Source organism: Melanotaenia boesemani, chromosome 3 (genome assembly GCF_017639745.1).
Source record: "Melanotaenia boesemani isolate fMelBoe1 chromosome 3, fMelBoe1.pri, whole genome shotgun sequence".
In the NCBI taxonomy this organism is placed as follows: domain Eukaryota; kingdom Metazoa; phylum Chordata; class Actinopteri; order Atheriniformes; family Melanotaeniidae; genus Melanotaenia; species Melanotaenia boesemani.
In genome coordinates, this window is record NC_055684.1 from 28772331 (window position 1) to 28796763 (window position 24433).

Below are 24433 nucleotides of genomic sequence, written 5' to 3' on the forward strand. Positions count from 1 at the left end.
GAAAAGTATTGAGGTGTACAAATTCTGCATGGCTCAGCAAGGTAGAGCGGTCGTCTCGTAACCCAAGGGTTGCCAGTTCGATCCTCGGCCAAGTCAGGTTCATGTCGAGGCAAGACACCGAACCCCTAATTGCTCCTGATGGGTCGTGGTTGAGCGCCTTGCATGGCAGCTTCCGCCATCAGTGTGTGAATGTATGTGTGAATGGGTGAATGTGATGTATAATGTCAAGCGCTTTGGGTATCATCCCAGGTACAGTAAAGCGCTATATAAATACGGACCATTTACCATTCTAAGAAAATCTAGATTTTCAATAAAATGTGATTCTTTTAGAGAAAGACAATGAATTTATTCTAAAACTTCTGGAATACATATGGTTGACAAATGATCAGACTCTTGGCCTTCCAATTAAGTTGTCGGTCACCTGATGACAATTGATATTCCACATCAATTTCTTAAATTTTCTGCTTCAGTTTGGTGTTCAAATGTAACAAACAACTTTATTTTGCCAAATTTATAATAATAAAAAATCAAACCACAAAACTTAAGTTACTTTCTATGCAAGTTCAATTTACAAAGTGCAACCAAATTCAAAACTAATTCAGTTTTGCTCCCAATGCAGGAGTTTGATCTGATAATATTCTAATTTTATGCTTTCTTGACTTCCATATTTATCATCCAGATTGCTGTAAAAAGTCAATCTCAGATTTTAACTGGAAATCTTCTATTAAAAAAGCAGCAATGTTAACTGAACGCCAGACACACAAGAACTTCCAGACTGTGACAGACCAGACATGGAGGTCTTTATTGTTTTACTATGTTTATATTACAGTGTCACATCTCTCAGCCACCACAGATCCTGACACACATTAGTCAACAACTTTTAACCACCACCGTGCACACACAAACACACACACACGCACTCACACGGTCTTCAATGTAAACATTGCAGCCTTAAAGAGTGATACAAAAAGCAAGGTAGTCGTAAACTGTTTCTGTCAACGGCACTGACTCTTCCAAAGTTTTTCTCTTAACAAGAGCTCAAAGGGGGATTACACAAAAAAATGAAATGTTTTTGTTTGGTTGTTCACCTTTTGGATAAGAGTTCAGTTCCAGTCAGTCACTGCAGTCACAAACACATACACATCCAAACACACACACTGTTAAGATTTTCAGTCAAGAAAATGTCTTATCAAAGTGTAATTAAAGTGTTTTCTCTTTAATGCTTGCAGTAGGCAGAAGGAACAATAGTGAATTTCTGAAGTGAAACATCTAGCAATAATAATGTTCTTTACTTATAATCCTTCCTACAGGAAAAAGGCCTTGTGTGTCAGTTCCCTTGTATTGTCCCAGAGCGGAACTTCTGTCATCTCAATTGCACCTGTAGCTGCATTACCTTTTAGCGCGTACAAAGTACAAGGCGTTGGTTTTAGGGTAGTACTTCACATTCTGTTTTTTGTCCATGAGGCCCCCAAAAATGATGAGCTCTCCCCTGCCCTGTACCACAGTGTGAAGGCTGGTCTCCGGTGGCCCTGTAACAGCAGCAGGAGTTCCGTTCCCATAAACTCTCCAAGACACAACCCCAGCAGATTTGGCCCTGGATACATCCAGCACATACATCTGCATGGGTTTGCAATTGAGAGACTGGTACAGAGGCTTTCCTACGTTCAGGCTCTGAGGTGGGTGATGACCGAGGCGTCGTGCTATAGGTGGGATAGCGTGGCCATCAGCTCCAGCAGCTTGAGGTGGGCTTGAGGATGAAGATGGAGGGGTTCCAGGAGGACCTGTTCCTCCGCCCCCACTACTTCCTCCTATAGGAGAAGCCCCCTGTGTCTGAAGGGAAGACGATGACGAAGACGGTAAAGATGAGGAAGATTTGTTTTTCACTGCCTCCAGTCCTCGTCGTAAGGCAGCAGGGGACACTGCTCCTGGGGGCGTGAGTGGGGAGCCTGAGGGCGGTGTGTGGAGGCCATTAGTGCTGGGAACCTCAGGGTGGTGAACGGCAGAGGGGGGAGACTCCCAGCCATAGTCTGTGGATGCAGGCAGATGAGGGCGGGAGGGAGGAGAGGCAGCCTGAGCTGGGCTGGTCCGAGGAGAAGGTGAGGATCCGTTTAATAAAGGAGGAAGTGGGGGAAGAGGAGGGCTGTCTGGGCCCTGTGAAGGAGATTGCTGTTGGGACGAGGACGGGCTCCCATCTCTAGCATTTCCTCTAGCTGAGGGCCGAGGTCTTAGAGTACCCCATCGACCGTTGACACATGGAGCCTCTTCAGCAGCTCCCAGGACAACACCAGCGGCCCCACTCCGAACAGGAGACTGAGAGCGTAGGGAAGGCGGTTCAGGGCCCAGAGGGGCAGGTGTGGCACTTATGGGGGAGGGTCGAGAGTTAAGACTTGGGCTGAGTGGTGCACGGCCAGATGGAGCCTGTGAGAAAACCACCACACACTGGCCCACCTTGTGGTAAATGAAAGAAGAAAAAAAAGAAAAAGATCAGTTGGAGATAGATGAGTAAACAAACACACACCAGAACGAAGAACTAAGTCAAAAGCACTTACCCTACATGCTGGATGACACCACAATTCTGGGGCTCCATGGTCTTCATTTTCTACCTGCAGTTGCTGCCATCTCCACGCTGGGGCATCCATATGAAGGAGCCAGGCATCTTTGAGGAGCTTTGATACGCAACATAAAGGAATACGTTAAAAGCCAAATTTCCTTTGAGATATTAGCTTGTTCTGAAGCAAGGAAGATGAGGGGAGGGGGACTAAACAAAAAAACTTACTGCATTAGGGCCACCACAGCCTCCCAAGATGAGTAAAGTCTTATCATCAATAACAATCTGAAAAAAACAAAAACAAAACAAAAACATTTACCAGTGTTATTTAGTTTTACATTCAACATCTTGTGAATGGATGGAGGTTTAACACAACACACAAGAATCGTCACAGGGGTCACTCTAACTCCCTGCTGACCTACAGTAAAACATGATAAAGATGATATGTGTAGAGGCAGTATTTTGTTCCTTTGCAGCAATTTTGTGAATCAGAAGTCAGTAAAGCCTCAATTAATAAATAAATAATTAGCATGTGGAATTACTCCAGGCTCACATGTCAAATAGAAAATTTCTCCCTGTGTGCAGCACCAGCTATGTAAAACTCTATAGTGAGAGCTTTGGCTGTCTTGTGGAATTGATCATCAGGAGCAGACACTTAAAACACATATTTCAATTCCATTCATCCTGTGTATGAGTTTCCAAGAGAAAAGCTAAACTACAAAAAGAGTGTTTTATTTTAAACTAAACATTCAGATTATTTACAGCTGGCTCTGATCAAATCACCCCTATGATGATGAGAAAGCAAGGACCAAGGTTTCCCTTGCCCGGACGTGGGTCGCTGGGGCCCCCCTCAGGTTCCAGGCCTGGAGGTGGGGCACGGAGGCGAGCGCCTGGTGGCCGGGCCTTTGCCCATGGGGCCCGGTCGGTCTCAGCCCGAAAGGGTGACATGGGCCTCTCGTCCCATGGGCTCACCACCTGCAGGAGGGGCCATAGGGGTCGGGTGCAGTGTGAGCTGGGCGGCTGCCAGAGGCGGGGACCCTGGCGGTCTGATCCTCGGCTGCAAAAACTAGCTCTAGGGACGTGGAATGTCACCTCTCTGGCAGGGAAGGAGCCTGAGCTGGTGCGCGAGGTTGAGCGGTTCCAGCAAGATATAGTTGGACTCACCTCGACGCACGGCTTGGGCTCTGGAACCACTGTCCTTGAGAGGGGCTGGACCCTCTTCCATTCTGGAGTTGCTCCCGGTGAGAGGCGCCGAGCAGGTGTGGGCATGCTCATTGCCCCCCGACTTGGCGCCTGTACGTTGGGGTTTACCCCGGTGGACGAAAGGGTAGCATCCCTCCGCCTTCGGGTGGGGGGATGGGTCCTGACTGTTGTTTGTGCTTATGCACCAAATAGCAGTTCAGAGTATCCACCCTTTTAGGAGTCCTTGGAGGGGGTGTTGGAGAGCACTCCTTCCGGGGACTCCCTCGTTCTGCTGGGGGACTTCAATGCTCACGTGGGCAATGACAGCAAGACCTGGAGGGGAGTGACTGGGAGGAACAGCCCCCTAATCTAAATACGAGTGGTGTTTTGTTGTTGGACTTCTGTGCTTGTCATGGACTGTCCATAACGAACACCTTGTTCAGACATAAGAGTGTCCACATGTGCACTTGGCACCAGGACACTCTAGGCCGCAGTTCAATGATCGACTTTGTAGTCGTGTCGTCGGACTTGCGGCCGCATGTTCTGGACACTCCGGTGAAGAGAGGGGCAGAGCTGTCAACTGATCACCACCTGGTGGTGAGTTGGCTCAGATGGTGGGGGAGGATGCCGGTTAGGCCTTCAGACCCAAGCGTGTTAGGAGGGTCTGCTGGGAACGTCTGGCAGAGTCCCCTGTCAGAAAGAGTTTCAACTCCCATCTCCGGCAGAGCTTCAACCATGTCCCAGGTGAGGCGGGGGACACTGAGTCCGAATGGGCTGTGTTCCGTGTATCTATTGTCGAGGCGGCCAGCCGCAGCTGTGGCCATAAGGTTGTCGGTGCTTGTCGTGGCAGTAACTCCCGAACTCGTTGGTGGACACCGGCAGTAAGGGATGCCGTCAAGCTGAAGAAGGAGTCCTATCGGGCCTTTTTGGCCTGTGGGACTCCAGAGGCAGCTGATGGGTATCGGCGGGCTAAGCGGAACACAGCTTCGGCGGTTACTAGGGCAAAACTCGGGCACAGGAGGAGTTGGGAGAGGCCATGGAGAATGACTTTCGGACGGCTTCGAGGAGATTCTGGTCCACCATCCGGCGGCTCAGGAGGGGAAAGCACTGCTCCATCAACACTGTGTACAGTGGGTAAGGGGGGCTGCTGACCTCGACTCGGGATGTTGTGAGGCAGTGGAAGGAATACTTCAAAAACCTTCTCAATCCCACCAACACGTCTGGGGTAGCTGGTGCTGGCTCTCCTATCTCTGGGGCTGAGGTTGCTGAGGTGGTTAAAAAGCTCTTCGGAGGCCCCAGGGGTGGATGAGGTCCACCCAGAGTTCCTTAAGGCTCTGGATGCTGTAGAGCTGTCTTGGCTGACAGGCCTCTGCAGCATCGCGTGGACATCGGGGACAGTTCCCCTGGACTGGCAGACTGGGGTGGTGGTCCCCCTCTTCAAAAAGGGGGACCAGAGGGTGTGCTCCAACTACAGGGGGATCACACTCCTTAGCCTCCCCGGTAAGGTCTATTCAGGGGTGCTTGAGAGGAGGGTCTGTCGGATAGTCAAACCTCGGCTTGAGGAGGAGCAGTGTGGTTTTCGTCCGGGTCGTGGAACAGTGGACCAGCTCTACACCCTCTTTAGGGTCTTTGAGGGGGCATGGGAGTTTGCCCAAACAATCTACATGTGCTTTGTGGACTTGGAGAAGGCATTTGACCGTGTCCCCCGGGGGACTCCTGTGGGGGGTACTCCGGGTGTATGAAGTCCCGGACTCACTTGTAGGAGCTGTCCGGTCCCTGTACGACCGGTGTCAGAGCTTTGTCCGCATTGCCAGAATCGTTTCCAGTGCGGGTTGGACTCCGCCAAGGCTGCCCTCTGTCACCGATTCTGTTCATAACCTTTATGGACAGAACTTCTAGGCGCAGCCGAAGTGTTGAGGGGATCAGGTTCGGTGGCCTCAGGATTGGGTCTCTGCTCTTTGCGGATGATTCACTGGAGCGATTTGCAGCCGAGTGTGAAGCGGCTGGAATGAGAATCAGCACCTCCAAGTCCGAGACCATGGTCCTCAGCGGAAAACGGTGGAGTGCTCTCTCCGGGTCTGCAATAGGGTCCTGCCCCAAGTGGAGGAGTTCAAGTATCTCGGGGTCTTGTTCACGAGTGAGGGAAAGATGAAGCGGAAGATCGACAGGCGGATCGGTGTGGCGTCTGCAGTGATGCAGACTCTGCATCGGTCTGTCGTGGTGAAGAGGGAGCTGAGCCAAAAGGCAAAGCTCTCGATTTACTGGTTGATCTACGTTCCTACCCTCACCTATGGTCATGAGTTGTGGGTAGTGACCGAAAGAACAAGATCGCGAGTACAAGCGGCTGAAATGAGTTTTCTCTGCATGGTGGCCGGGCTCTCCCTTAGAGATAGGGTGAGAAGCTCAGTGATCCGGGAGGGGCTCAGAGTAGAGCCACTGCTCCTCCACATTGAGAGGAGCCAGATGAGGTGGCTCGGGCAGCTGGTTAGGATGCCTCCTGGACGCCTCCCTGGTGAGGTGTTCCGGGAACGTCCCACCGGAAAGAGGCCCCGGGGAAGACCCAGGACACGCTGGACGAACTACATCTCTCGGCTGGCCTGGGAACGCCTCGGGATCCCTCCGGATGAGCTGGTGAATGTGGCTGGAGAGAGGGAAGTCTGGGTTTCCCTGCTTAGGCAGCTGCCCCCGCAACCCGACTCCAGATAAGCGGCAGAAAATGGATGGATGGATCTGATAAGGCAATGCTGGTGGCCCCTCCCTGTCACCTGAAGCCTGGGCCTTTTATGGCATAATGGCTCATCATCTTCAGTGGAGGACTTCTTGTCAGAGAAAGTTATGGGTCACTGACACTGTCAGATCCTGAAGAATTCATAATCACTCCTCCATCGAGTTATAAATGTTAGAATTTGTCTGGCTTTGTTACTGGTAAAAATCAGAAGGTCAAATCAGATCGGCTGAGCTCGATCAGTCATATGTCAGTCTACAGCTGTGTCCTAATTCAGCGTCTGCACACTTCGGAGTGAGCAGACTGCATAGGCTACAGAGTGTCCTATGTACTCTGCACACTTAACGTTTGTGAAATGGGACAGTCTACCTAGCCAACGAGAATTTCCCATAACAGCAACATAGGATGTTGAATCACTTAAACCTCTAAAATCACTGTTTGCATATCATAGGAAACTTTAGTGAACGTTAGCACCAACCGAGTAAAAATTTTGAAACAAAACTGTCTGAGGCTCTGTTGTTCCGCAGCAGGTAGACACTTCATTAGCCCCTTAAAAATCCACAAATGTCAAATATTATAGAATTTTAATGCCACCGTTCAACAAACATGTTCTTAATGTCTACTAAATCTACTAAAGTGTAGTTATTTAAAAAAAAAAAAAAAAAAGTACTCTTCTGAACTGAAAAGAGGCCGCGAAGGATGCATCACCAGCAGCTTTCGATTGCGGCCAAACGAAGTGCGGCTTTGTAGGGTGGATTCAGAGGCTCTTTAGAAATGGGACAGTGATTGGCGCACCATGATGACATACGTAGCAGACGAATCTGCACTTCCAGGTGTGCAGAATTGGGACACAGCTTACATGTCACTTGCTGCCACCAACACCTGGTTGCCTAGCAACAGAGATGCTGTGGCGCCATAACTGATCGCTGAGTTTTACACCGTTTTCTTTGGGGTCAAAATAGCAGCTCTAGATATAAATGATCATCACTTTTTTATTTGTCTCAAAATTCACAAGATGATAGAAATGGTCATCATAGGAAAAGAGTGTTACAGGAAGATGAAAATGCAAAGGAGGTAAAAAAAATTACCCCTTGGTGGTTCTAATGTTAATACACTTACATAACATAAGGGACATGTTACTTGACGACCTCTCAAAAACAGGAACTGAGTAATTGCTTGGGTTAAACACTGAAGCTTCTTACTTGTGACTGGCCTCCTCGCGGGTGAGGAGATGGTCCCGATGTGGGAGGTTTGGACCAAGACCACTGCTCCAGATCCAGAACCCAGACCTCATTACTCCTAAGGAATAAAAACAATAAAAGCACATCATCATCATCATCATCATCATGGGGGACAAATGTTGAAAGCTTTGCTAGATAATGCTGGATTTGTCTGAATTGGATTATAATTGGTTTATAATGACTTAGGTTGATTTATAATTGAACTGGATTGTATCTTTAAAATTGTCTTGATATTACCTTGTCGTACATCAGGGCTATACAAATAAAACTAAAATGAAACAAGATGAAAGCTGTTTTCACAAAGTAACTGTGGCCTAAAAATATTCTAATTATTCATAGGAGCGGTCAGTGAGATACAACCATCTGCATCAGGGAAACAGTTTAGCTTGGAACATCAACGTTATAAAGTTCTTTTGTGACCAAAGCAGACAACTGTTCAGTGAATTCAAAACAGGCAAATGTGTGCTGATAATATTAGCTGCACACTTTCTTTATATAAATTCTCTTTATCTAATGCAGTGGATATGTTTGAGAACATGGAGTTAATTTCAACCCCAAAACAATCATCATAACGGATAAGTTAATTTGGATTACCATCATTGCTTAGGAAAAAACTAAAAAGAAAAAACACACACAAAAACACACACATTTAAGTGCTCACCCTAACATTAAAAGTAGTGAGAAAGCAGATCATGGATCTGCATTGGTGTGACATGCAGTTTTGCAAACACATTCACCTGTTGTAGCTTCCTGCTACCACTTAGAGGAGCCCCAAGTATATTTTAAACAGTCAAACATCAAAATGAACAAAGTGCTGATTTTTGGTGTAGTGAAGCAAAGTATAAATAATAACTGAAATTGTCCAGAGCAGCTACTCTTTTGTTTTTTCATTTTTTTTCCTCTTTGTGGTAAAATCTGCTGTGATCATTAGACTTCCATTTCAAACCAACTTTAACCCGTTAAGGCCCGACCCATGAAAAAATGGTAAAAAAAAAAAAAAAAGTCCAATTATTTAAATATGAGGTCTTTATTTGGCCCTTTAACAAAATGTAACAAAAAAATTGTGGGGGGGGGGGGGGGGTATCTACCATTAATTACCATGTGATAGTTTAAAAATATTATAATATGGTTTTCTGCTTCTGGGTATCTATTAGGGGACAGAAGAAAAGTATCACATTGTGTTCAACAGGATTTTGAGCAAAGTTTATACCATAAATTGAAGCAAAATGTCTCAGAAACTGTATGTGACAAATATGTCACGTCGGGCTCTTATGGGTTAAATCAGCAAGCTAGACCTACAGCTAGAGCCATATTTGAGAATGAGCTGTCAGACTATTTAAGGCCGGGATCCACAACTCTGTTCTTCAAGGCCCACTGACCTGCAGATGTTTTATGTTTCCCTGCTGCAACAAAACTGACTCAAATTAATGGGTGAATAGTAGACTTGTGCAGAGATTGCTTTTTGGAACTGACCCCAGGTCTATTGTGGTTTATTTAATAAATGGGCCTTATTTGTATTTTCATAAACGGAATAAAGATTTCTCAAATCAGAAACTTTTTAATGAATCTACCAGCTCTGTGGAATAATTCAGTCCAGATATGAACATCCCACGTCTTGCAGTTTTTTAACAGGACCCAGTCTAATGTGCTCTGAATGCCAGAAATATCCCATAAAATTACCCCTTATTTGCATTTTTACAAATAGAATAAAAGGTTTTGCAAATCACAAACAGATCTGTGTATTAATGAATCTCTATGCTTTGTAAAATAATTAAGTCCAGATTTGAACATACTGAGTCTGGTAATTTTCAACAGGACGAGGTCTAATGTGGTCAAGGTCACCAAAAAACAGTGGTATTTTTGTAAATCAGAAGCTAACTTTAGCAACGTCAGGCTGGTGTCTCTAAACATTGCTTCATCCATGCTCAACACTGGTGTTTAAAAACTTAAAGCCTGAAGATGTTTACCTCATTTCAATGACAGCGTGTCCATTCTGAATAACAGGTAATAACCAGTCTTCACAAACTTGCCCTCCTTCCCACCAATAAAGCTGACATACTGCAGCCTATGTTTACAACTACTCAGTCTCTCCCTTATCGTAACTATCCATGGTCTAGCGCACAGCTAAACTGCAGCTGGATCTCTCAACCACACGTTATCCACGGCCCGCTCAACTTCTAATGTGTTTAACTGAGAGCAAAGCAGCGTTCCTCTCACACCATTGGTAGGTGAACTCAGTGTAATGATAGTCCACATTATCATACAAATCAAGGTATTAAAACTGATACTCTTCTTCTGTTTGTTTTTTTTCCTTGCCACAAAAAGTCAGCGCTGGGATATTTTAAGCCCTGTGTTATGTTGCAGAGAACATGTGTAAAACGGAAACTGTGGAAATGATCCATCTTGACTCTCTTGATACCTTCAAGATATCATGTAAAAATAGTTCAATATGTACAACAGAGTTTAAGAATTAAAACTAAACAATCACTGAGATAATGTCAGATCCGTTTTTATGATGAAAAGTGGTAAAAACGCAACCGTTGGTATGCTTTTTCTTTTTGTGAAAGGCCATATACAGTGTTTAGGTGGCTCATCTGCTTTCTTTTGTTTAAAAAACCTGAATATTAACTAAATATTGTAAACTGTGGTGAAGTTAGAGCCTCTAGCTGGGCCTCAGACTCTGAATGTTGGTGACTTCGGTGTGAAAGACGTGAGAAATGTGTGTGGAAAACGTACAAAAGTACTGTGCTTTCCCAAGGATATGGTATCAGATGTGAGAGGTAAAATTACGCAAGTTGTGGCGGTGCACCCAACTGTGGATGTGTGCATGTGGGGTCGAATGATGTTGTGAAACAACAATCTGAGGGGCTGAAGCAGGATTTTACTGAACTGCTGGATACGATCAGCTGTCTGGATGCCCGGATATTCATCAGTGGCCCTCTCCCTCCCTTCAGAGGAGTGGAGAGATCCATCCATCCATCCATCCATTTTCTGCCGCTTATCCAGAGTTGGGTCGGGGGGGCAGCTGCCTAAGCAGGGAAACCCAGACTTCCCTCTCCTCGGCCACATTCACCAGCTCATCCGAAAGGATCCCAAGGCGTTCCCAGGCCAGCCGAGAGATGTAGTCTGTCCAGCGTGTCCTGGGTCTGCCCCGGGGCCTCCTTCCGGTGGGACGTTCCGGGAACACCTCACCAGGGAGGCGTCCAGGAGGCATCCTAACCAGATGCCCGAGCCACCTCATCTGGCTCCTCTCGATGTGGAGGAGAAGCGGTTCTACTCTGAGCCCCTCCCGGATCACCGAGCTTCTCACCCTATCTCTAAGGGAGAGCCCGGCCACCCTGCGGAGGAAACTCATTTCAGCCGCTTGTATTCGAGATCTCGTTCTTTCGGTCATTAACCACAGCTCATGACCATAGGTGAGGGTAGGAATAGAGTTGTTCCGATTCCGATACCAGTATCGGAAATGTCTCCGATACTGCCGAAAATGCTGGTATCGGTATCGGCGAGTAGTGGAGTTCAGGCACCGATCCGATACCCCATATTTTAATAGGAATCTTTTTTTTACGGATTAACTCTGTGAGCGCTGACGCAGTTCTTCTTTGCTGCTCTTAAAAACAGTTGTGCTGTGCTGCCCTCTGCAGTCTGCTGTTTTAGAGGGGCGAAGAAGAACAGACCACCTGACACCTGTTAAGAGGAGCTAACCGGAGGTAGTAATCATGTCGTCGGTGTGGCAATATTTTACGCTGGATTGTCCTACCAGCAAGACTGCGACCTGCAAAATATGCAACAATAAAATTTCGCGAGGTGGCACAAATGCTGGTAATTATAACACCAGCAACATGATTAAACATCTGAAGACGCGTCACGCTAAAGAGCATGACGAAATGATTAAAGTTAAGGAGCTAAATAAGAATGAGCTGCAGCAGCAAACTCTGGAAACTGCCTTCCAGCGACGAGAAAAATTCTCCAAGGACAGCCGAAAAGCAACACAGATAACGGACAAAATTGTGGAATTTATTGTCCTTGATGACCAACCTCTGTCTGTTGTCGAAAATGTGGGATTTCGTCGCCTAATGGAGCATTTGGAGCCAAGGTACTGCTTGCCAGGTCGTAAATATATCTCCGAAACTGCACTACCCAAACTATACGAGACAGTTAAGGAACACATTTCGAGTATGCTGAAAGATATACATGCAGTCAGCTTTACAACGGACATTTGGAGCTACTGCAATGTGTAGCAAACTTGTGTTAAAGTATTTTTTATTTACTGTGTAGCTGCTACTCCTTTGGTTTGTATTTTCTGAATCTTTACTCCATAGTGCAGCAACAATCTTTTAAAGGGATCATTTAAGTTGCAGTTACTTTTTTTTATACAGTTCTGTTGAAATGTTGTATTTTAAAAGATATTATGGCTGCACTGATTTTTTTTAAATTATATTTAGGTTTATTGAAGTTGTTGCACTGCTAATTTTTTATTTTTTATATTTAAATTCCTGTTTTATTTAAAAATATTGTGGATACACTATGTTTAAATTATTTTTAGATTTATTTAAGCTGCTGTCGCAATTCTGTTTATTTTATCGGCTACTGTTCTATTTAAATGCCTTTTTATTTTAAAAAAGTAGCTTCATTTTTACTTTATAATTATTCTTAGAATTTATTTAGTAGCTGTCCTGCAACAGTTTTTATGTTGTACTATTTAGAAATAAATTCAAAAAGTAAATTGACTTTGTTTAATATATTTTTTTAACAACATAGTGGAATCGGTACTCGGTATCGGCTGATACCCACAGCACAAGTATCGGAATCGGTATCGGGTGGGAAAAAATGGTATCGGAACATCTCTAGGTAGGAACGTAGATCGACCGGTAAATCGACAGCTTTGCCTTTTGGCTCAGCTCTCTCTTCACCACGACAGACCGATGCAGAGCCCGCATCACTGCGGACGCCGCACCGATCCGCCTGTCGATCTCCCGCTCCATCCTTCCCTCACTCGTGAACAAGACCCCGAGATATGTAAACTCCTCCACTTGGGGCAGGACCCCATCGCAGACCCGGAGAGAGCACTCCACCGTTTTCCGGCTGAGGACCATGGTCTCGGACTTGGAGGTGCTGATTCTCATCCCAGCCGCTTCACACTTGGCTGCGAATCGCTCCAGTGAGAGCTGAAGATCACGTCCCGATGAAGCCAACAGAACCACGTCATCCGCAAAGAGCAGCGACCCAATCCTGAGGCCATCGAACCGGATCCCCTCCACACCTCGGCTGCGCCTAGAAATTCTGTCCATAAAAGTTATGAACAGAATCGGTGACAGAGGACAGCCTTGGCGGAGTCCAACCCGCACTGGAAACGATTCTGATTCGGAATCTGGAGAGATTCAGTAGGCTGTTTAGTCTGAATGCATGGCTGTCGGCTGTATGTACCACACATCCAGTTCATTTCATAGACAACTTCAGCTTCTTCTGGGACCGCAGGCACTTTTTAAGATGGATGGATTCTGCCTGAACAGGTCAGGAGTGAAGCTGTTCGCCTCCAACCTGTTTAATTTTCTGAACAGACTCTGTTCCCTCGGACAAGGACAACAGACAAGAGAGACCAAAACAACGTGATAAGACAGAGCCTAGAGGAAACCTTAAGAAAAAACCACCTCAGCCCCCTCCCGAAGAAAGCCCCAAAGCTCTCAGTGAGGACTCTCATCTCATCATACTCCGTCCAAGTCACCCTCCCTCTCCCCATCCTCCCCACCCCTCCTGGACTTCACCTCCCAGATGAAAGAGCTGGTCACTATTGCGACCAAACTAACCCCATGCCACAGTATGTTTCTGTCCCCCATAAACCCCCCACCGGGGCGGCTAAAGGGGGGACACCATACCAGCTTCATGTTTGTGTGGAGGTTCCAGGCTGTGTAGATTACGGCAGTTGTGATTTTTCCCAGGTCCAGCTGGACCCGTTTATTAGAAGGTTCAAAAATATCTGTACTGTTTGGCAACAGAAGGAGAAAAGTAGCTCGGTCAGAACACAGAGAGCTGCTTTTTAAAAGGTTTCTAAGTAGAGTTAACATACCCTGTGAGCCACAGCATGCCCCCAAACATAGGGTAAAAAAATTCCAAACCCATTAAGTTAGCTTTATTAAATGTTAGGTCATTAGAAGGGAAAGCATTTTTAATTAATGATTTTATAACTGAGCACAACCTTGATTTTCTGCTTTTAACAGAAACTTGGTTAAACCAAGATAACTACGCAGCCGCTCTGATAGAGTCAACCCCTCCTAACTTTAGTTTTATCAGTGAGGTCAGACCGAACAGGAGAGGAGGTTACAGTTTTATTTAATGAAGCAACTTCTTTTGAATATGTGGCTCTTCAGTTGAAAGCTTATTATAAAATAATATATCTTAATTTCTTTAGACCACCAGGGCACTGCGCAGAAATTTATGAAGAGTTTAGTGAACTGCTGGCTACAATCTGTTTGGATATTGACTGTGTAATTAATGTTGTGGATTTTAACATCCATGTAGACAATCCTCAGGACAAAGCGACTAAAGATCTGGGTAACAGTCTGGAGAACTTTGGGCTGACTCAGCAAACAACAGAGCCCACACACATTAAAGGACACACTCTAGACTTGGTGATTTTGAAGGGTTTGGATGTTTCCAAGGTTACTGTGTGATGTGGGCCTGTCTGATCATTACTGTGTTTTCTTTGAGTGTACAGTTTCTGTTCACACAAATGTCTCAACAGAGATGATCACAAAACGCTGTATAACTAAAAACACGGCTGGGATGTTTAACCAGGTCTGCCCTGCCAGGCGGTTCAGCCAGTGAGCTTGTCACTAGTTTTAATGCTAAAATGTTAAGTATTATGGGTGTCATTGCTCCTATTAAGGTGAAAGTTGTCTCTGGAAAGAAAAGTCTCCATGGAGAAATTCCACACTGGTAAAGCATGGAAAAATAGTGTCAGAAAGCCGAGCGCAGATGGAGAAAAACAAATCTACAGGTTCATTATGACATGTATAAAGAGAAACTTCACTCTTATAATCTACAACTGAAGAATGCAAGAAAGTCCTATTTCTCTGACATTATTAGCAAAAACTATCATAATGCTCGGGTCTTATTTGCTATTGTTGACAGGTTAACAAACCCTCCTGTGTCAATAGCACCTGAACTTTATTCCACCAAGGCCTGCAATGGGTTTGCCAAATTTTTCAAGGAAAAAATCCAAAATATCAGACAAGTAGTTGGTTTATCAACAGCAGGTTCATCAGACATACTTTGTGCATTGAAAACCAGTTTAAGCACCATGACACAGTTTAATCCCATTAACAGCAAAGACCTGGGCGACATCTTATGTCAGTTGAACTTCTCCACTTGCTGCTTGGACATCCTGCCCACAGGTTTCTTCAAAAAGGTCTCAAAGACTCTGAAGTCAGATCTGTTACAGATTGTGAACTTGTCCTTAATTTCTGGCGCCTTCCCAGAACTTTTAAAAACAGCTGTAATCAAACCCCTGCTAAAAAGGGATAACCTAGACAAGAGACAAATGAGCAACTACAGGCCAATCTCAAATCTTCCTTTTCTAAGTAAGATAATTGGAAAAGCCGTTTTTCATCAGCTAAACGACTTTTTAACACAAAACAACTGCTACGATGTCTTCCAGTCAGGTTTTAGACAGCACCACAGCACTGAGACTGCTCTGACCAAAGTCATTAATGACATATCTTTGAATACAGATGATGGAAAAATGTCAGTCTTAGTCTTACTGGACCGCAGTGCTGCACTTGATACAGCTGACCATAATACATTGCTTAGACGACTGGAGAACTGGGTGGGCCTCTCTGGCACTGCGCTACACTGGTTTAAATCTTATTTATAGAACAGAAAGTACTTTGTGTCAATAGGTAACTTTACATCTGAGCAGACAAAAATTACATGTGGAGTTCCCCAATGTTCCATCCTGGGGCCTCTTCTGTTTAACATCTACATGCTCCCACTGGAACAGGTCATGAGGAAAAACAAAATTAGTTACCATAGCTACGCAGATGACACACAGATATATATTACAATGTCACCAGGAGACCGAGGCCCTGTACAGGCTCTTGGTAAATGCATTGAGGAGATTAATGACTGGATGTGTCTGAACTTTCTTCAGTTAAACAAAAACAAAACTGAGCTGATTGTCTTTGGAGCGAAAGAGAAACGATTAAAGGTCACCACAGAGCTTCAGTCTATATACCTAAAACCCACCAACCAGGCCAGAAATCTGGGTGTACTGATGGACACCTTAACTTTGAAAAACACATTAAGGGAATTACAAAGTCAGCCTACTATCACCTTAAGAATGTATCAAGGGTAAAGGATCTGATGTCTCAGGAGGACCTGGAAAAACTAGTCCATGCTTTCATCTTTAGTCGGCTTGATTATTGTAGCAGTATTTTTACAGGTTTACCTAAAAAATCCATTAGACACCTGCAGCTGATTCAGAAGTCTGCTGCTCGAGTCCTCACTAAGACCAAGAAAGTGGACCACATCAGTCCAGCTCTGAGGTCTTAACACTGGCTGCCTGTTCATCAGAGAATAGATTTTAAAGTTCTGCTGCTGGTCTATAAAGCTCTGAATGTTTAGGACCTCTTGACCCAGTATGAACCTGCCAGAACCCTCAGGTCATCTGGTTCCAGTTTCTTATCAGTTCCCAGAGTTAGAACCAGACATGGAGAAGCTGCATTCAGCTTCTATGCTCCACATGTCTGGAACAAACTCCCAGAAAGCCTCAGATCAGCTGAAACACTCAGTTTATTTAAATCAAGGTTGAACACCCACCTGTTCTCTGCTGCATTTCAATAGTTTTCATTTAGAAGTCAAAATCTACATCTGGTTCTTTTAAGCTGAAATAATGTTTTAATATTGTCTTTAACTTTATTTCTTGCATTTTATCTATTTTATTTTAGCATATTCCTTCTGCTTTTATTTAATTTTGTAAAGCACTTTGAATTGTCTTGTACATGAAATGTGCTATACAAATAAATTTGCCTTTGCCTTTAGAAACCAACACAAAGCTGTTGCTCTTTAGTAGATAGGTGCACTAACAGTTACTGAATATGATTTCAAATATATAGAAAGATAATAGTCTATAGTAATATAGATAGTAAAACACCACTGCATGCGTTTTCATCACTGTTGTAGTTTAGAACAATAAAACTTCAAATTTCAGCTTCAATACATGCTGTTCCCTACTGTATATGTCAATGGTCAGAAGAAAACATTCATACATTTGGCGTGCTCCTAAAGATCCACCGAACACTACCATGGAGTTTCCAATTACAGATGACGAGTGTCCTGCCATAGGCGGAGGTCCATGTGTTGTTACTATACAGTTCCACCTGAGACAACAGAAGGAAAAACAAAATCATTTTAAGGCAGAGACAGAAAACATTAAATGTTAACATTTCAAATGTGCCTTAATTTTTCGAAAATACACTCTCTGACCTACTAAAATACATCTTACCAATTCTTTGATGGAGAGTACGTGTGGATTTCATCAAAAAATCTTTCTGGCTGGTGCAGTGGATAAGGACTGGGGCGCGTCCATCCTCCAAATAACACTAACAGATCTTTGTGCATCACTAGAGTTGCTCCAGCTTTAGGGGATGGATAGGAACCTGTAAAGTATAAGAAATATGAATTTAAGTTATATGTCTATAATACATCAAAATATTTTAGTAGAGAAAAAAATGTATTTAACCAATACTAACGGCTTCATAACAAAAAGAGAAAACATGGAATACAGGAATACAAAAATTTGGAATTGCCTTATATGCAAGTTAAAATTTAGCATGTTACATATATAGGCATTTTATGAGCTTGATTCTCTCGTAAAAAGTCCTTTGTGAAAGTGATATGCATTAAATATCACACAAAAAAACCTAAACAAAAGTGGCTCGTAGTGTATAAACCCAATGGACAACTCAGTGACTGTGTCAGCATGCAGAGTATGAGGAATGAGAAGTGAGCAGAGATGAGTGTGATTGTGCAAAAGCGACCACGAGGCTAGAGGCAGACTAGGGCGGCCCTGAGACTCGGGTGAACAGCAGTAATCCCGAACACGAACCCAAGCCACCCCACCACGAAGACAACCTTGGACCCACCCAGAGGGTGACAGAGAAAGGCCCCAGCCAGAGCCCCGCGTGGTCAGCGCAGCCAGCCTGGATCCTGGATCCTGGATCCTGGCCCCTGATTTTGTTTGTCTCAAGTGAGAGCTTCTTACCTGATGCTAAAGGGCGGATCCACTCCTTGCTGTTAAGGTCAAGTCTCCACAGATCATTGAAGGCAGCATTGCAGCTACTCTGAGTGCAACCCCCAAACACATACATGGACTGATTTGAGTCATAATAACACGCACCTGAAACATTCCAAAAAAGACATATCAACCACAAATTAACAGTAAATCAAGTGAATTATTGCCCAGTATATGGAATAACATTTAAAATCTTATGCACATACAGTGGTGTGAAAAAGTGTTTGCCACCTTCCTGATTTCTTATTTTCTTGCATGTTTGTCACACTTAAATGCAGTTTAAGTTAAAACATAACTGTGGTTTATTAGACCTGAGTTCAATTTCTCTAGCCACACACAGGCCTGATTACTGCCACACCTGTTCTCAATGAAGAAATCACTTAAATAGGACCTGCCTGACAAAGTGAAGTAGACTAAAGATCCTCAAAAGCTACATGACATGCTGAGATCCAAAGAAATTTAGAAACGAATGAGAAAGAAAGTAATTGAGATCTATCAGTCTGGAAAAGGTTACAAAGCCATTTCTAAAGCTTTGGGACTCCAGCAAATCACTGTGAGAGCCATTATCCACCATTGGCGAAAACATGGAACAATGTAAGTCGCTTTGGATAAAAGCATCTGCTAAATGACTGTAGAATAGAATAGAATGGTGAACCTTCCCAGGAGTGGCCAGCCGACCAAAATTACCCCAAAAACACAGTGACGACTCATCCAAGAGGTCACAACAGACCCCACAACAACATCCAAAGAACTGCAGGCCTCACTTGCCTCAGTTAAGGTCAGTGTTCATGACTCCACCATAAGTAAGAGACTGGGAAAAAATGGCCTGTGGACTGAAGAGACAAAAGTTGAACTTTTTGGAAGGTGTGTGTGTGTGTCCCGTTACATCTAGCATTAAAGTAACTCATTTCTGTAAAGTAACTCATTTCCGCATTTCAGAAAAAGAGCATCATACCAACAGTAAATTATGGTGGTGGTAGGGTGATGGTCTGGGGCTGTTTAGCTGCTTCAGGACCTGGAAGACTTGCTGTGATAAATGGAACCATGAATTCAGCTGTCTACCAAACAATCCTGAAGGATCCTGAAGAATCTGTTTCTGACCTCAAGCTAAAATTAACTTCTACAGCAGGGCAATGATCCAAAACACACCAGCAAGTCCACCCCTGAATAGCTGAAGAAAAACAAAATGAAGACTTTGGAGTGGCCTAGGTCCTGACCTGAATCTTACTGACATGCTGTGGTATTACCTTAAAAAGGCGGTTCATGCTCAAACCTTGGCTGAATTACAACAATTCTGCAAAGAAGAGTGGGCCAAAATTCCTCTACAGTGCTGTAAAAAACTCACTGCAGGTCATCACAGATGCTTGACTGCAGTTGTTGTTTAAGGGTGGCCCAACAAGTTATTAGGTTTAGGGTGCAATAACTTTTTCACACCGAGCCATGTAGTTTTGGATTTTGTTTTCTCCCTTAATAATAAAAAACCTTATTTAAAAACTGCATTTTGTGTTTGCTTGTGTTGTCTTTGACTAATATTTAAATTTCTTTATGAAACATTTAAATGTGAAAAATGCATAAAAAAAAAAGAACTCACTAAGGGGGCAGACACTTTTTCACACCACTGTATTTGTTTACAGCTGAAATAGTGACTAGACCAGTGGTTTCCAACCTGGGGTCCGGTACCACCCAAGGGGGTCTCACAAAAAGCATAAGGGGGCCCTGAGGCTTTGAACATTAAGAGTACTTGTGATTAATGTCCAAACACTGTCCCTATTTTAAGGGGGGAAAAAAAGTAAGGCTATATGTTAATTAACTTTGGCTTTATTGAAGGACATGACTCAGCCAGAATATATTATTTATGTTAAGAAACTCACTTTTTAAATCATAAAACCAAGTATGGTTTCAGCACAGGTTGGGGCAGGGGGTCCATGGCTTTGTACTATATGCATCAAGGGAAACCCCAGGGAAAAAAGTTGGGGACCACTGGACTAGACTATAAATAAAAAAACAACAACAAAAAAAAACAGGATGGCTATTCTACATCAGATGACTTAGAAAATTCTCAGTTAAACTTCTTAAAACATTAAATTGGCCATATGATTAAAATTGATGTACAAACGTAGACTTTTTAAATTGCTTTACAGTTTGGTGTGCCAAAGAACTGTTCATTGTAAGGCATTTACCTTCCCATACTAGACTGCCTTGTTTTTATATGACTGGCTGTAGATATGGATGACAAATGGCATTTTGGCCATAGTACCTTGCTTTTAATATTGTTGTGTGGATATAACTTAAACTGACATCTTTAAGTTGTTCATATTTGCCACATGCACTATACACATGGACAAAATTGTTGGCACCCTTCGGTTAATGAAAGAAAATCTCACAATGGTCACAGAAATAACTTGAATCTGACTAAAGTAATAATAAATAAAAATTCTATGAAATTCAACTAATCAAAGTCAGACATTGCTTTTCAACCATGCCTCAACAGAATTACTTAAAAAAAACTCATGAAACAGACCTGGACAAAAATGATGGTACCCCCAGAAAAAACTGAAAATAATGTGACCCAAGGGACATGTTAATCCAAGGTGTGTCCATTTATCATCACAGGTGTCTACAATCTTGTAATCAGTCAGTGGGCCTATATATAGGGCTACAAGTAGTCACTGTGCATCTCCAAGCAGCTTGATGTTCCTGTGACTACAGTTGCACATATTATTCAGAAATGTAAGATCCATGGGACTGTAGCTAACCTCCCTGGATGTGGCCACAGAAGGAAAACTGATAACAAATCAAAGAGACGGATAATATGAATAGTAACAAAAAGGCCCAGAAAAACTTCTAAAGAGATTAGATGTGAACTTCAAGCTCAAGGAACATCAGTGTCCGATCGCACCATCCGTTGTTGTTTGAGTCAAAGTGGACTTAATGGGAGACAACCATGGAGGACACCATTGTTGAAAACAAATCATAAAAAAGCCAGATTGGAATTTGCCAAACTACATGTTGACAAGCCACAAAGCTTCTGGGAGAATGTCCTATGAACAGATGAGACAAAAATGGAACTTTTTGCCAAAGCACATTGGCTCTATGTTTACAGACGGAAAAATGAAGCATATCAAGAAAAGAACACTGTCTCTACTGGGAAACATGGAGGAGGCTCTGTTATGTTCTGGGGCTGCTTTGCTGCATCTGGGACAGGGTGTCTTGAATCTGTGCAGGTATAATGAAATCTCAAGACTATGAAGGGATTCTAGAGAGAAATGTGCTGGCCAGTGTTAGAAAGCTTGGTCTCAGTCGCAGGTCATGGGTCTTGCAACAGGACAATGACCCAAAACACAGCTAAAAACACCCAAGAATGGCTAAGAGGAAAACATTGGACTATTCTAAAGTGACCTTCTATGAGCCCTGACCTAAATCCTATTGAGCATCTTTGGAAGGAGCTGAAACATGCTGTCTGAAAAAGGCTCCCTTCAAACCTGAGACAACTGGAGCAGTTTGCTTATGAGGAGTGGGCCAAAATACCTGCTGATAGGTGCAGAAGTCTCATTGACAGTTACAGGAATTGTTTGATTGCAGTGATTGCATCAAATGGTTGTGCAACAAAATTAATTTTTAGTTAAGGGTACCATCATTTTTGTCCAGGCCTGTTTCATGGGTTTATTTTTTTAAATAATTCTGTTGAGGCATGATTGAAAAGCAATGTCTGACTGTCATTGGTTAAATTTCATAGAATTCTTATTTATTATTACTTTAGTCAGATTCAAGTTATTTCTGTGACCATTGTGAGCTTTTCTTTCATTAACCGAAGGGTACCAACAATTTTGTCCATGTGTGTATTTGTTTACAAAGACTTCAAGACTAACCAAAAGGTTATTTTTAATCAGTTCACTCATGTTCTATGCATTAGATGCGAGGCTCATTTTGTTATGAGGCATAGTAAAAAATATACTGACTGTGGGAAAAGCGCTGAGTGATGGGGGTTCCTGGATATGGGTATGTACGACTTTCCCATTGGATATTTCCCTCCTGGACAGCTCTCAAAAAACCATGGTAACACTGATAGGCAACACCTAATTCAGAGAAATGGTAAGTAACCAACAGGGACACAGAAATGCTACCAAAGCAGTGAAATATGCACCTGTTTTAATGAATCATTAGTATGTAAATGTTCTATTACGCGTTTTATATTGTAACACCTGAACACAATTATGTTAACTAGTTCTAAATCTGATTCAGTTCTACACAAGGTTATGCAAACATCCAGGGCATACCTTTGATGAGCCGATACCACTGCTTGCATACAAGTGCAGCAGTCTTATGCTCTTGGTAAGGTGAGAGAAAGGATAAAATATATTCAAGAACTTCCTCTGGCAACTCCATCATTGTTCTTCCTTCTCCTTTGGCACCACTGTCCATGTTCCTTTCTTGTCTACAGGATCCCATCTTTGCCTCCTCTTCCACTGTTATCCCCACAGTCTCTGTACTATCATCTTCTGTATCCATGGCAACAAAATATCCATCTTCATTGTCAGATGAACGGGACATTGTCTGTTGAGACATAGGGAGACATGTTAGACATATATGCAGTTAAGTTACTGAGAATGATCACCATAAGCTAAATTAAAATAAACTGCAGTCTAAACACGTTTTGCTTGCTCTATTTATTCAAAAAAATTCAGCAGCACATACAGGCTTTCTATAAGTTTCGTTTTTATTGAATCATTGATTGAAGGCTTATTTAACAGACATCTGGTCCTATCCCAGAAACCTAATGACTCTGCAAAGCTGTAACAAGCTTAAAAATGTATATATAGTTAGCGCATAGCTAGTATAACTGTTACATCTAACGTCTGAAATGGGTGGTTCGCCTTCTTTAGACTACAGCTAGCTCTACCCTACAGTAGGTCCCAGTTATATATTTAACCAGGTCGGACCAGCTATCGTTAGCCATCATTTAATCAATTAAACGATGGATTGCTAACGCTAATTATCACTTAAAGCTAATCGATGCTACCAAGAAAAACAATAACACTTAGAACTTCTGTTGTTTGAAATGGCTCAGTTAGGAATAACCTTTTCTATCGCAATTTCATGATCAAATCCACAAAGACGTTACAAAATGTAGCGCTGAGAATATATGCTAGCATTGGCTAACAGTAGCTAACCCAACAGCAAACGAGCTAACAGTCACTAACACTATTAATCTATAACTAGCGATTTATGTCAACTAATTATCCCTCTCCTCTAAAGAACAACTGTTTGACTAAATATGTATATCCACCACCTCTTCATTGTACTGCTGACATGACATCTTTTCAAGTTATCAGCCAACATCAACTAGCGTTACATCCTCCTAGCTAAGAACCTAGCCGATATCTCCAGCGTTGTCTTCTGTTGATAATCTTAGCTAATGTTAGCCTCAACAGAGACAGTATGCTCCCCTGATGTCGGATGTTTTGCCAAGGCTCAGAAATGCTGTCAATTTCACACTCTAGCTGTGAACACCCGGCTAATACCGTTGTTTGAGACGTGTTCTGTTATAGGCTCTGAGGGTGAATCTTTCTTCTGTTCCTTCCCGGTATCAGCTCCGGTGATTCCTCTGCAGCCTCCACACAGTCGCCATCTTCCAATGTGAGCAGTTTCCTCCCTCCGCAGCAGAGCGCTGCTCTGCTCCGACAGCCTCTGTCCGTCTGGTACCAGGGTGGGTCCTGATCTCCCCCAACACTCCTCCAACATCTGCTGAAGGCAATCTCCTCAGTGTGATGGTGAAGATATCAGAGCTGTCCCAGACGCAATAGCAAATGTTTAAAATATATTTATTCATTATATTGAAGTTATAGAGGAGAATACTTAAACTACCACTGTTGATACTTTTGGTCAACCATACTGACTCTCCTGAACATTCTTAAAAACGCAGAATAAGTTATAACACGTATATGCTTAAATAAAGAAATATGAACCAGTTCTGGGGAAAAAAACATAAACATAAAATATTTAATCAAGTTAAATAGAAAATAGAAACGTATGAGCACACTTTGAGGAACTAAAACCAGTCCCTCAAACAAAATAGAAACAAATTAAATTTTCATGTGCATAACTGAATTAAATAATCAGTGAATGATGGGTTGAAATGTGTGATATCGGCTTATAAAATGTTGAATGGGTTAACCCAGGTAGGCACCAGAGTTGTTAAAATTTTTAAGGTATACTGTAAATGAGAAAGACTGTTGAATAGGAACCACAGTTTATGATGGCAGTAAAATTTCTCATCTAATTTCGTATTGTGGCATCACAGGTATTAGATTCCTTAATTTTCACTATGAACTATGATTTTATATATTATATATATTTTCTCTCTCTCTCTCTCTCTCTCTCTCTCTCTCTCTCTCTCTCTCTCTCTCTCTAAAAAGAAAAGAAAAATCTTAGCATTATTTACACCATCC

General features: G+C 43.1%; 1 protein-coding gene across 1 annotated transcript; it reads right to left on the reverse strand.

Moving 5' to 3' along the window:
* Positions 1-778: 778 nt before the first annotated feature.
* Positions 779-23782, reverse strand: fbxo42 (F-box protein 42). The gene is made up of 10 exons (XM_041979732.1): positions 23507-23782; positions 22262-22538; positions 21944-22060; positions 17955-18089; positions 17196-17349; positions 16960-17070; positions 7658-7754; positions 2777-2833; positions 2550-2666; positions 779-2448 (listed from the first exon to the last, which is right to left on the reverse strand). The coding sequence occupies exons 2-10, from the start codon at positions 22533-22535 to the stop codon at positions 1390-1392; spliced, it is 2121 nt and encodes a 706-aa protein (XP_041835666.1). The 5' UTR covers positions 22536-22538; positions 23507-23782; the 3' UTR covers positions 779-1389.
* Positions 23783-24433: the final 651 nt, after the last annotated feature.